This window comes from Pituophis catenifer, unplaced genomic scaffold (genome assembly GCF_029215685.1).
Source record: "Pituophis catenifer annectens isolate HBS135680 unplaced genomic scaffold, rPitCat1.0.hap2 SCAF_12, whole genome shotgun sequence".
In the NCBI taxonomy this organism is placed as follows: Eukaryota; Metazoa; Chordata; class Lepidosauria; order Squamata; family Colubridae; genus Pituophis; species Pituophis catenifer.
The window spans coordinates 8319374-8331419 of record NW_027256892.1 but is presented as its reverse complement, the minus strand read 5'-3'; the positions used below and the strand labels follow the sequence as shown (position 1 = coordinate 8331419).

Here is a 12046-nt window from a genome sequence, read left to right as displayed (position 1 = left end):
AGAGCGAACCGGTTCGCCCCTACCATCAGTTGGGCCCTCCCGCTCACCCCTACAATATTCCTACCTTTATTCCTTCATTTTTAGCCCAGCTGAAAGGCATGGCAGAGTGGATTGCCCTCTGCCGTTTAGGTAAACCAATGTGCTTGTGTGAAACGCAAGTTTGGAGAGTGTGCGAGCAAAGTGAGCACGTGCATGCCGATCGCACGCAAAGCACGTGTGTGAAGCGAATCGGTGGCAACACCGGTTAGAACCCACCACTTATCAGAATGTGATTGAATCTGTAATAAGCCGCCTTTCACACATTCCCCTTTCTGTGTGTATATTTCCAAGGGTGCACTATCGTAAATTGAACACGTGGCTAAACTGATATGATGGGACACTGACTTCATGATTTTTGTTAATGGCTATGATTTTTCATTGGCTGATTTATTTGGCATGTATAAATTATTTTCATTGCACTACATTAACTGCTGTTACATTGACAGAGATGATAATTCTTCAGTTTTGCAAGGCTGCAAACACATATTATTTAGAACTGAATTTTTATTGACTCTTTTTTATGGACTATGAATTTTCTTGCTGAACATGAAAGCATGAAGAGAGCAAAAAATTTACTGAAGCAAGTGGATCGATTAAGCTGTCTTATACCATGAAGTTACTTTGGCATGACATTTGCTACTGGAATAGCTTCCTGTTCTTTTGCCTAACAAAGTTTCTGCTGCAGTAAATGTTATTATTTTAATAATAATACTAATAGACTGTTAAGGAGTATTTAGTTGGGTTTTGTAGAATAACAAAAGAAATAATTCAAGGTATTTCCATTTTTAATAAAATAGCAATTCTTTTTACATTCTCAAGGTTGCTTCAAGGTTATAGTGTCCTTTCTATTCATACAGACATCACTTTACATTAGATACTTCAATTTCTCTGTTTATCTACCTATCCTAAAAAAAATATGGTTTGCTTCACACAAGTCATGAACTTGAAAATATGTGAACTCAGTTATCATGCATGCTAAATAGCTTCATGAGAGTAGCAATTCATTCCTTGGTGTCTTGGAGATCAAAATCCAGATGATTCCATCTGAGTCAAAGTCACTTTTAGTTCTAGAAAGTGTTAGCATTAGACTGAGTAGCCATTTGACATTGAAATCCCACACAAGAGTCTCAGAAATAGGGGTCAAATTCTGTGTAGAACAACAATTGACCTTGAGTTGGATTCTTGATGTTAAATCTATAATTTCTCTAATTTTTTGAACGATCAATTTGCAGTATACTGTTGCATCCCTTTTCTAAACTCTTCTTGGATCTTATATTATTGGCATCATTTATATTCCTTGTTGAGTCCTTTACAAAGGTCATTAGATCTTGATCTTTTGTCCACATAGGAAACCCTTTAATCAATCCAAACAGATTTAGCAATGGACAAAAAGGACACTTGCAAATGAAAGTTGATTGCTTGTGGAGATGTTCTCAGTGTTGTGAGTAGGTGTCCATTAGTTGTTTGCTCAATATGATTCAGTGTTGAAGGCCTCAATAAGATGATGGTGGTCAACATTATGACTTGAACTAACTTCCTGTTCTAATTAAACATTTCTGCAAATGACCTTTTAAAAAAAAATTTGGATCCTATGTCCTCAATTTTCATCCTGTTTTGGAAGGCTGATCTCTTTTTTTCAAATGCAGCAAAAAGAATACATGGCTCATTCTTATTTGCAATCATCTTAGCCAAACTGGCTGGGAATCTGGGGAGCCATGGTCTCAAAACATCTGGAGGAAATGAGGGTAGAGAGGCATATATATGTACTGCCAATGCACATACTTTATTATTTATTTATTTGATGCTCCTGTAATTGAAATAAGTGATTAATTTTTGCTCAAAAATTATCTGCCAAACACAGCTCTGCTTTTCATTTAAAGAAAAAATCAGAGAGTGTGTAAGGCAAACAGATGTGAGTGAGTGGGAGGATAAAGAAGGTAGCATCTCTTTGAAAAGCATCTGAATGCAGTAAGAACTTTTCTGATAGTTTCAGCCTTTCTGCACGGGGAGAAGGACTTAAATTAGTTTCCAGATTTGAAAGATATGCAGCCCAGTCCTAAATCTGATTATTCCCTTTAGTCCATTAGGACTAACTTCTTGGTTGTTGAGCTTTTTGTTATATTCTTAGGGGTAAATAAATACCTATTTCCTTGCTTGACCTCATTGACCATAATGGAGCTTCCTTCTATGTCAAGTAGCAGATCTATGCTTATTGATTAATTCTGACATTCAAAGACTTCAATCAATGTCTTATTTGAGTCAGAGTCCTATTAGTTTTGAATCATTTAACCTTTTCATTATAATATAAGCAGTCTTCATTTAGTGATCACAATTGGGGCTGGCAACTTGGTTGTTAAGTGAAGTATTCACTGAGTGAAACTGAGACTGGGCTTATGATCTGACTTCAGCTTTACTTTGCTTTAAAAATTGCATAGGTTGTAAATGCAAGGGATTGGTCATAAATGACTTTTTTATTACAATCATAACTGCAAACAGTTGATAAACGAAGTACACACTAAATAAATATACTGCATATTGGGGTGAATTACTTATAAAAGAGGTGGGACCTTAAAATGTAAATATCATTCTCATATTTCTGTATGTACAATACATGTGTATAGTATGTTAACTGTGAGGCTTCCCATAATGTTAATTTCCCAATGTTAATTTTTGCAAGATTCAAACATTATGTTGTAATAGAATATGTGAATGACCTTGGGGAATGAGAGAAAGAGATGCTGCCTAGGAAACAATTAGACAAGAGCTCTCCATGGCTAAACTTCAGAAAAAGAAACTTAGGAAGGACCATTCATCAGATGGTTAAAAGTGGCTGTAAGGACCAGCTTCTCCCCCACGGATCTGACAGTGGCAGTGGGAAATTTGTACCTTAAGACTTGCAAGAATCTGTTAATGTAGCCTTATAGTAAAGCAGAATTAGCTCATGTGGTTGTGTTTCCTGTCTAATTTATCTGGAAGGGCTGACATATGCTGAAGCATGGCTTGTTTATCTATGATTTTTTAATTTACTTAATCAATTCATATAGTCACCCATCTCACATGTATATCTCTGATCAGCTTATAATATAATATCACTTGTTGACTCAGTGACAATTTACTGGGTTAAAAAACACTCTGAGCTATAAACTGTGTCTTACTAAGCATAATTACTAGCAATGAACACATTACACCAAGCCAAAGCTAAACAAACCTTATATATATATATATGTATGTCCAATCCCCTGCTCAGGCAGGAAGGCCTATAGCATTTCAGACAAATGGTTGTCCAATCTCTTAAAAACTTCCAGTGTTGGAACATTCACAATTTCTGGAGGCTAGTTGTTCCACTGATTAACTGTCAAGAAATTTCTCCTTAGTTCTAGGTTGCTTCTCTTGTTGATTAGTTTCCATCCATTGTCTCTTTCCTGCCTTCAGGTGCTTTGGAGAATATGATGTCTTAGTGCCTAAATCCAACACTTCCTGCAAGAGATGTTTGACCTTGTTTGGAGTGATTAACCCTTGCAAATTCTTCTTTACAGATTTACGCAAAAACTTTGAACAAGACCCCCAGGGCAATGAAGTCCCAATTGAAGGAATGATTGTGCTTCATTGTCGGCCACCAGAGGGAGTTCCTTCAGCAGAGGTGAGAAATAAGGTCCCTTGCATTTCACATAAAGTCTGTTACACTTTTATTTCATAAAGTTCAATAACAATACAGAATTAAGATAGGGCAGAATTTGGGTTTGCCTTGCAAATATCCTGTGGTTTGTGTTTGCCATAAGGAATAACAATTGATTGCAACAATTTAAAACAAAAGAAACCACCACGCAGACAACCAAATCATTTGCTTGAAAGATCAATGCATGAAATAATTTTTTTTTTAGTCCTGACGATGTTTTCAAAATGCTTTGAAATATGCACTGGATTTTATGGTCAATGTTGCAGCTAAACCCAAGAGCTATCTAATTGTGAAGGAGAGCAATCCAAGTTCACTACCATAAAGAAAAACATATTGCTTACAGGAGCATGATATAAATAAGTCATGTATAAAAGTGTCCATGTCAGTACTTGGTGAATTTCCAAGTCCCCAATCATGCCAATCTCCTGCTTTTGTAAGGTCATCATTTTTCCTAGTGGTAAAATACACTATGACCTATACACCCTGGATTTGGTTTCCTTTACTAGAAAGCTGCCAGGTGCAAATAACCAGGAACATTTGTTGAATTCAAAGCACAGAAGAGTTTATTACTGCTACCTACCAGTGGTGGGTTCCAAAATTTACTACTGGTTCTGTGGGCGTGGCTTATTTTGTGGGTGTGGCTTGATGGTCATGTGACTGGGTGGGCATAGCTGGGTGATCATGTGACTGGGTGGGGATGGCCAACTTGACATCACTCACGTCAAGGTTAGGGTTAGGGTTAGGGTGCCTGGCCTCTCCTTGCCTCAAAGGCCTCAACGAGATACAATTTCCCTGTCTGTATTTACTACTACTTAATATCCAAAATATACTATTTAATCCTATGTCTATATGCCATATGTGTATACATATTACATAGTATAGAGTATGTTTAGGCACACAAAAAGATACATTATCTACTATATATACTGTATGTGTATGTACACACACACACACAGAGAGCTCTTCTAAAACTATACACATTCAACCTCACTTGCTAGATTTGGAAAACACACCCAGAGTCCACTTTCTGCCACACATTTAATTATAACTTCTGTACATTTAGAACATTACGCACACCTTCAGATGTTCTTATCTAGCTTGCACATGACTGTTAGAGCCAGGAGAGGTCATGGATTGAGTTGCCTTTCTTTCTTTCTTTCCTTTCTTTTTCTTTTTTTCTTTCTTGTATCTTCCTTCCTTCCTCTTCCTTTCTTTCTCTTTTTCTTTCTTTGTCTTTGTCTTTGTCTTTGTCTTCTTTCTTTCTTTTCTTTTCTTTTCTTTTCTTTCTTTTCTCCCTTCCTCTTTCCTTCTTCCTCTTTCTTTCTTTCTTTCTTTCTCTCTCTCTTTCTCTTTCTTTCTTTTTCTCTTTCTTTCTCTCTTTCTCTCTCTCCCTCCTTCCCTCCCTCCCTCCCCTTCCTCCTGAAACACCAGCAAAACCCACCACTTTGCTTCTAAAGTGGTCTAGGGCAGGGGTCTTCAACCTTGGCAACTTTTAGACTTGTGGACTTCAATTCCCAGAGATCCTCAGCAGTAAAGCCAAGGTTGGAGACCCCTGGCATGGCTGGGCTACATAGCCCTGGCATGGCAGGGCTACGGGCAGTGGGGAAGGGAGTAGGCTGGGTGGAGGGGGGGGCGAGCGAGTGAGCATTGGGAGGCCAGGTCCAGCGAGCGGGGGACTGGTTCGGGGGCATGGCCAGCCAGCGATCATTAGCAGTTCAGAGACCAAACCCAAATTACCACTACTGGTTCTCCTGAACCGGTGTGAACCCGTAGTAACCCACCACTACTACCTACACACAAGAACCTAGTCAACTAATGGTCAGAGCTAAATTGGTGCTAGATAAGGATCAACAGAATTCATGGGGGGGGTTGGACTTGGGTCTCATGCCAATACAATGACTCCATACTGATAGCCCATTAAATTTTGCCTTCAAGCTCAACTTGCTCTTCTCCTACAAAAGCACTTGAAAAGTGCTGTTGCTTTGTCACACAAGATATATTTTGATTGATCGATTATCTTTCGCAAGGCCTTCCTGGCTACTTTACCAAATGCTACTGGCTTATTTCCTGACTTCTTCCATTGCTGTTGATGGCGGATTCTAAAAGGCAGAAGCTATCCACTGTTGCAATTTCTTCATTGCCCATTCTAAGATTGTTTGTTCTTCCTGTTGTCATTAATTTGATTTTCTCCTTATTTTATTTTAGTCTGATTTTTTAACATTCTCTTTGACTTTTAGCACTAGTGCTTGCAAATCCTTTTATGTTTTCAACTATTGGGTTAATGTCTCAGGAAACACAGGTTATTGATAGTTCTTCCTCCAGTTTTAAAACCATGCTCATCTTTCAGTCCAGCTTCCCTTAGTTAATATATATTCTCTGAATAGTCTGAATAAATAAGGGGAGAGTATACAGCCTTGTCACATTCCTTTGCCAAACTGGAACTATTTCACCATGTTTTGTTTGGACGGTGGCTTCCTGACCAGTATATAGATTTTCCATAAGACAATGAGATATTCTAGAATTCCCATTTTTCTAAGCACATTCCACAGTTTGACATAACCAACAAAACCTAAAATTTTTCTATTAGCAATGAAACATATATTAACTTATTTCTGGCATTCTTTTGTCAGAAAGCACTGGAAAAGGGCTGTGGTTTTGTCACAGAAGATATACTGATAACTGTAAACAACTATCGTGGCATATATTTTGAGAAGGCAGGACATCCATATAATTCATAAAGAAACTAGGAACACCAATACACATGGATTCTCTGATTCTTTTACTATGTTTCTTGTACTCTATTCCACTAGAATTCTCTATTGGCCAAGTGTGATTGGACACACAAGGAATTTGTCTTTGGTGCATATGCTCTCAGTGTACATAAAAAGAAAAGACATTCGTCAAGAATCATAAGGTACAACACTTAATGATAGTCATAGGGTACAAATAAACAATCATGAAAAAATCAATATAAATATAAATTGTAAGGATACAAGCAACAGAGTTATAGTCATGCAGTAATAAGTGGGAGGAGATGGGTGATAGGAATGATGAGAAGACTAATAGTAATAGTAATGCAGCCTTAGTGAATAGTTTGACAGTGTTGAGGGAATTATTTGTTTAGCAGAGTGATGGTGTTCGGGAAAAAAACTGTTCTTGTGTCTAGTTATCTTGGTGTGCAGTGCTCTTTAACATCATTTTAAGGGTAGGTGTTAAAACAATTTATGTCTAGAATGTGAGGGGTCTGTAAATATTTTCACAGCCCTCTTTTTGACTCATGCAGTATACAGGTCCTCAATGGAAGGCAGGTTGGTAGCCATTGTTTTTTCTGCAGTACTAATTATCCTCTGAAGTCTGTGTCTGTCTTGTTGGGTTGCAGAACCAAACCAGACAGTTATAGAGGTGCAGATGACAGACTCAATTTATCCTTTAAATAACTGATTTGAAGGTAGATGGCTAGCATGTGTTGGAACATGTTGAAACTGATCAGGTCTATGTGTTATTTCAGCTCCATTTCACTCAGGAGTTTGGCTGGTTTGGGGACCTTTCAAATAGCCTTTGATTATGCATCTCGGCTCTTCTGATCTGCCTCTGGGTGGTTCTTCAGATGAATCACCAAACAGGGAAAACAGGGTTTAGTCAAGCAATCTTTAATCTGCAACAGTCGAGTATCGAGGAAAAACCAAGTACGAATGTAATAAAGTCAGCACTGAATGTTTGGGTTTGTCAGTGTTTTTTAAAGCAGCGTGCCAACCGCGCCCACACCCCATCCGTACGCAATCGTCTTTCCAGCTGTTCCTTATTTCCTTCTTCCCAAGCCGACAGCACTTCCGCATTCAAACGTTGCAGATGCCGATTCTTCACAGACGATCCTGACTCGCAGCCTATGCGCAGGTATTAGTAACCAGCACCACCAGAACCTAACAAACCCGTCACCACTACTACCCCGAGTATCTAATAATCATCCCCACTGCTTTTCTGTAGATTCTTTAGTCGGCCTTGGATTCTTTAGTCGGCCTTAGATGCCTCTCCCTCCAACAAATATGTCAAGCTGATGTCGGGCTCGACACTCCTTTTCAAATGGCCTTTGATTACATTATATCCTTTTAGAAAATTTTTCTCAGTTGGATGTTCAGAGGTGGGCAAAAAAACTGCCTCTTTATATATTACTCTCATTTCCAAATGTGACTGTAGGGACTGGAAGATAATTTGTTTGGTTTGCATTTTGAAAATAATTTACCAAGAGCATTTTGATAAGAATCTGAATCAATAAGAGAACCAGAATGCAATTATCCATTGGTGCTCATGCATATTAGAATATTAGTCATGCAGCTTAATAATGAAAATGTATTGGAAAGGTTAAGTATATACCAAGATTTTTCCAGCCTAGGAGAAAACGTTATTCTTGCTTCCTTGTTTCAGAGTCCTAACTCTGAAGGGGTATGACTTTAGCAGTTGTTGCAATGCTGCTGTAACTCCATTAAAAGGTGTTGCAAATAACACAGCATCACCCCATCTAACTGTTTGCCCCTCTTTGATCTCTCCTGATTACCAATGATCTTGTTCCCATGTGATGCTAATCCATGGTTTTCACAACTTTGGATTGTTGAAGAGTTGACTTCATAAATGAGGAGGAAGCTGGTGGCACAGTGGTTAAATGCAGTATTGCAGACAAATTCTGCCCACAGCCTAGAGTTCAATCCTGATGAGGCTCAAGATTTTTTTTTTTAATTGAAAAAGTTTTCAAATACAATTTTTTTCCCGCATTTTTCTCCCCCTCCTCCCTAACCCCCCCTCACCACCATCCCCGTGACTTCTTCACAACAAAAACCTAATTCATAACAGATTATATAATATTTTACCATCCCCTTATTCCCTCCTCAAAATACTGACCCTTACTTACTAATAATATTATTAATATTATTACTTCCCCCTTTTACCATACATTTCAAAATATCATTCTACTATAACATTGCATAATAACTTCTAATTTAGCATAATAATATTATTATAACTCCCAGTTTAACAGTAATCTGCCCTTTTTCTCCTCCCTCATACTTATATCTATATATTAATACAACATTTCAAAACAACCTTCCACTTTAAAACTATATAATAAATCCTACTTTAACATTTAATCTTTTGTATATATTAATATAACATTTCAGAGCAGCCTTCCACATAAATCCTAATTTAGCATTTATTCAGCTCCATCCATTTCCTCCACTCCCAAATATATCACTTAAACATCCCTTTTCTTAAACTAAACAATCAATAAACTAACATATCTCCACCCACTTTCCTACAAAATTGCCATACACAATTCTTAATATCTTTAATCTACTGCCCGCCCTACTAAAAAAAAATATTCCGTTATATAGAAAAAATCAATAACTTTAAATTTATAATCCCTATAGTATCTTCTTTGATGTCTTTCCGCTAGATTATTGAGTACATCATCCATATTAGGGTAACATAGCATCCTTGTTGCAACAGATTGTTCAAAATCCTCAGTTATCATCTGCCCCCATCAGTAATAAATCTCCTCATATATATATAAAAAAGAAAAACAACCACCCGAGTGACATTATAATTATATTCCATATGATATCTGTAATTGTGGCTTTCTTCAGGATTATTAATTCCCATCATCATACTGGGTGACAACCAGATCTTCTGCGTGCCCCAGCGTAGCTCTCTTGCCTTATAGCTCAACATAAATATAATACATTTATCAATAAAAAGAAATCCAAAATGGATAATTCCAATCCAACCAAATTAAAGGCTCTTTTCACATCCCAAAATTATGGCATTGCAGAGATCTGTCACTCTCCTCAGGATAATGTTTACCAATACTTCGCCTCAACTGTCTTTTCATATATTCATTCATTTTTTTTAAAAAAGAACTGGCTTCACTGTTGCTTAATTTAGAAATTTTTATTTTTGTGAGACCTATTTCTTTTTTTCTTTTCCTTTTGTGGGTTTGATCTCCATCCTAATTTCCTTTCTGCAAGTTGTATATCGACTGATCGGTTTTCATTCTGCTTTATGACTTGATCTTGTTGGTTTTGCTTTTGTAACTCATATTTCTTTTCTATCAGTTATATATCAGCTAATTGATTTCCATGCTTGTCTGTGACTTGATGAATCATCATCACGTTAGAATCCGATGCCACTTCTCCAGCTGAGTTGTCTAAAGAATCCAAAGGCAATTTGTCTACAGAGGCTTCTATAGTATGATATTTTCCCTTTATTTCCAATTCCTTCTGGTTATCCTGTGTTGTGCATAAAGATGTTGAATTCATTTTCAAAAAATTTTGATAAAATTCATCCGCTTTTTCAACAGTATTTAATTGGTATCTTTCTCCTTGATATCTCAATATTATACCAACTGGAGCATCCCACCTGAATAGAATATTTCTTTTTTTAAGTTCAGTCACCAGAAAACCAAATTTCTTTCTCTCCAATAACATCTTGGGCGGGAGCTCTTTATATATCCAAATCTTTCTTCCAAACCATTGCAAAGTAGAGTTGTAAGAATTTTGCACAATATTATTTCTTATTTCCTTATCTGTAAAATAAATCACCACATCTCTAGGCAATTGCCTTTGCTTTGCAGTCCAGGAATTTATTCTATAAATTCTATCGATCCTACAAGATACTTCCTCAGGTTGAACCTTTAAAATCCCAGCCAGAATTTCAGAAGATATTTTCCTTAAATCATCTCTGTTCTTTTCCTGCAATCCTCTCAGTCTAATCGCATATTCAGTGAAATTATATTGCATCATTAAAACTTCTCTTTCAATCCGTTGTTGTATATTTTCTGCATTGCAAGTCTTTTGATCAGCCTCCATTTTAGGTTTTTCTTCTAAGCTATTATCTTGAATATTTGTCAAGTCATTTTCAATTTTTTGTATTCTATTGTCCAAATTGTCCTCAATTTCTTCCATTTTAGACTCTAATAAATTAGTGTTTGCATCCAACTGGATCATAAATTCTGTAAAATCATTAGCCATTTTTATAATCTTTTGTTGCAAAAAATCAAACTTTAATTGCACCAATTCTTTAATTTCCTGCTTAAATTTTTCAAAGTTCTGATTCACAATCTCGTCCCTTCTTACAATCTCCTCCAAGAGAAATTCAATTATGTTAAAATCAGGTTTCTGAGACTGGAGATTTAGAACTTGTTCATGTAATTTGTTAATGGGGGAATCCCCCCCCCACTGCTTGTTTATCTGGCTTTGTAAGTCTTAATGCCATGTTTCCGCCCAGACAAACGTTTTTTTAGAAAAGAAAAGAAAAGCAGAAAAAAAAGAAAGCTTCTTTCCAACCAAGATCAATATCAAATCTCCAGGAAAAAGAAAACACAAAAGTGGAGTTTTATCTTCTATTGTAGCCAGGAGTATTTATTCCGCTACTTTGTAGTAATAGAAAACGGAAGGACTTTCCCTTTCAGCCCTCTCAAGCCTCGGCAGTCGCCATTTTTAAAAATTCTTTTTTCCTTCTTCAATAACTTTTATAAAATAAGTGAAATACTTGCGATTCAGGATCACAGGTCCAGCTCACGTCCTTTTTAATTAATCTGTTAATTTTGTAGGCTTGTTCTTGTTGCCTAGCTCTGCATAAGCAGAGGTCTCCCAAAACCCGGAGCGACAGCGAGGGAATTAGGGAGTCTCATCTGCTTCATCCCCAAAAGTAAAAAAAAAAAAACTTTTGGGGCTATGCAGAGAGCTCTACCTACCCTCGCCGGCTCTATCTCCATTTCCTTATGGAAACTGAGTTTTTTCAAGCCGCCATTCCGTTGTGAAGGCAGCTCTTTACAGGCAATGGGGCTGGCGGTCCCGAGGGATCGTCTGGCGGCGACAAGCAACAAACCGGAAGTCCTGATGAGGCTCAAGATTGACTCAGCCTTCCATCCTTCCGAAATGAGGACCCAAATTGTTGGGGGCAATATGCCCCCAATAGTAAACATCTCAGAGAATGCTGTAAAGCAGTGTTCCCCAAACTTTCCAGGTTGTTGGCCTGGCACAAGGGGAGAGGGTGGAAGAGGGGATGGTTTTGTGTGAGGGGCAGGTGCATGTGTGTGCATGCACAGCTTCATCTGTGAGCGCTGGCACTAGCCACTCACCCGAATGGGGCTGTGAGTGCCAGCACTTTGTTATAAGTAGCCCACGGCCCAGTAGTGGGCTGTAGCCCACAGATTGAGAACCCCTGCTGTAAAGCACTATGGGGCAATATATAAGTCTAAGTGTGATTGCTACTGCTATGATGCTAAACTTTAATTCATTGTATATTAACTACTAACTACAACTGCTAGGCAGTTATACTAAA

General features: G+C 37.6%; 1 protein-coding gene across 1 annotated transcript in view; it reads left to right on the top strand.

Annotated features, from left to right (window-relative positions):
• Window positions 1–12046, top strand: part of UNC5D (unc-5 netrin receptor D) — a 687821-nt gene that overhangs the window by 432402 nt on the left and 243373 nt on the right. The window contains exon 4 of the mRNA XM_070952266.1: window positions 3576–3679. Coding sequence (XP_070808367.1) covers window positions 3576–3679 — 104 coding nt within the window. The remainder of the gene's footprint in view (window positions 1–3575; window positions 3680–12046) is intronic.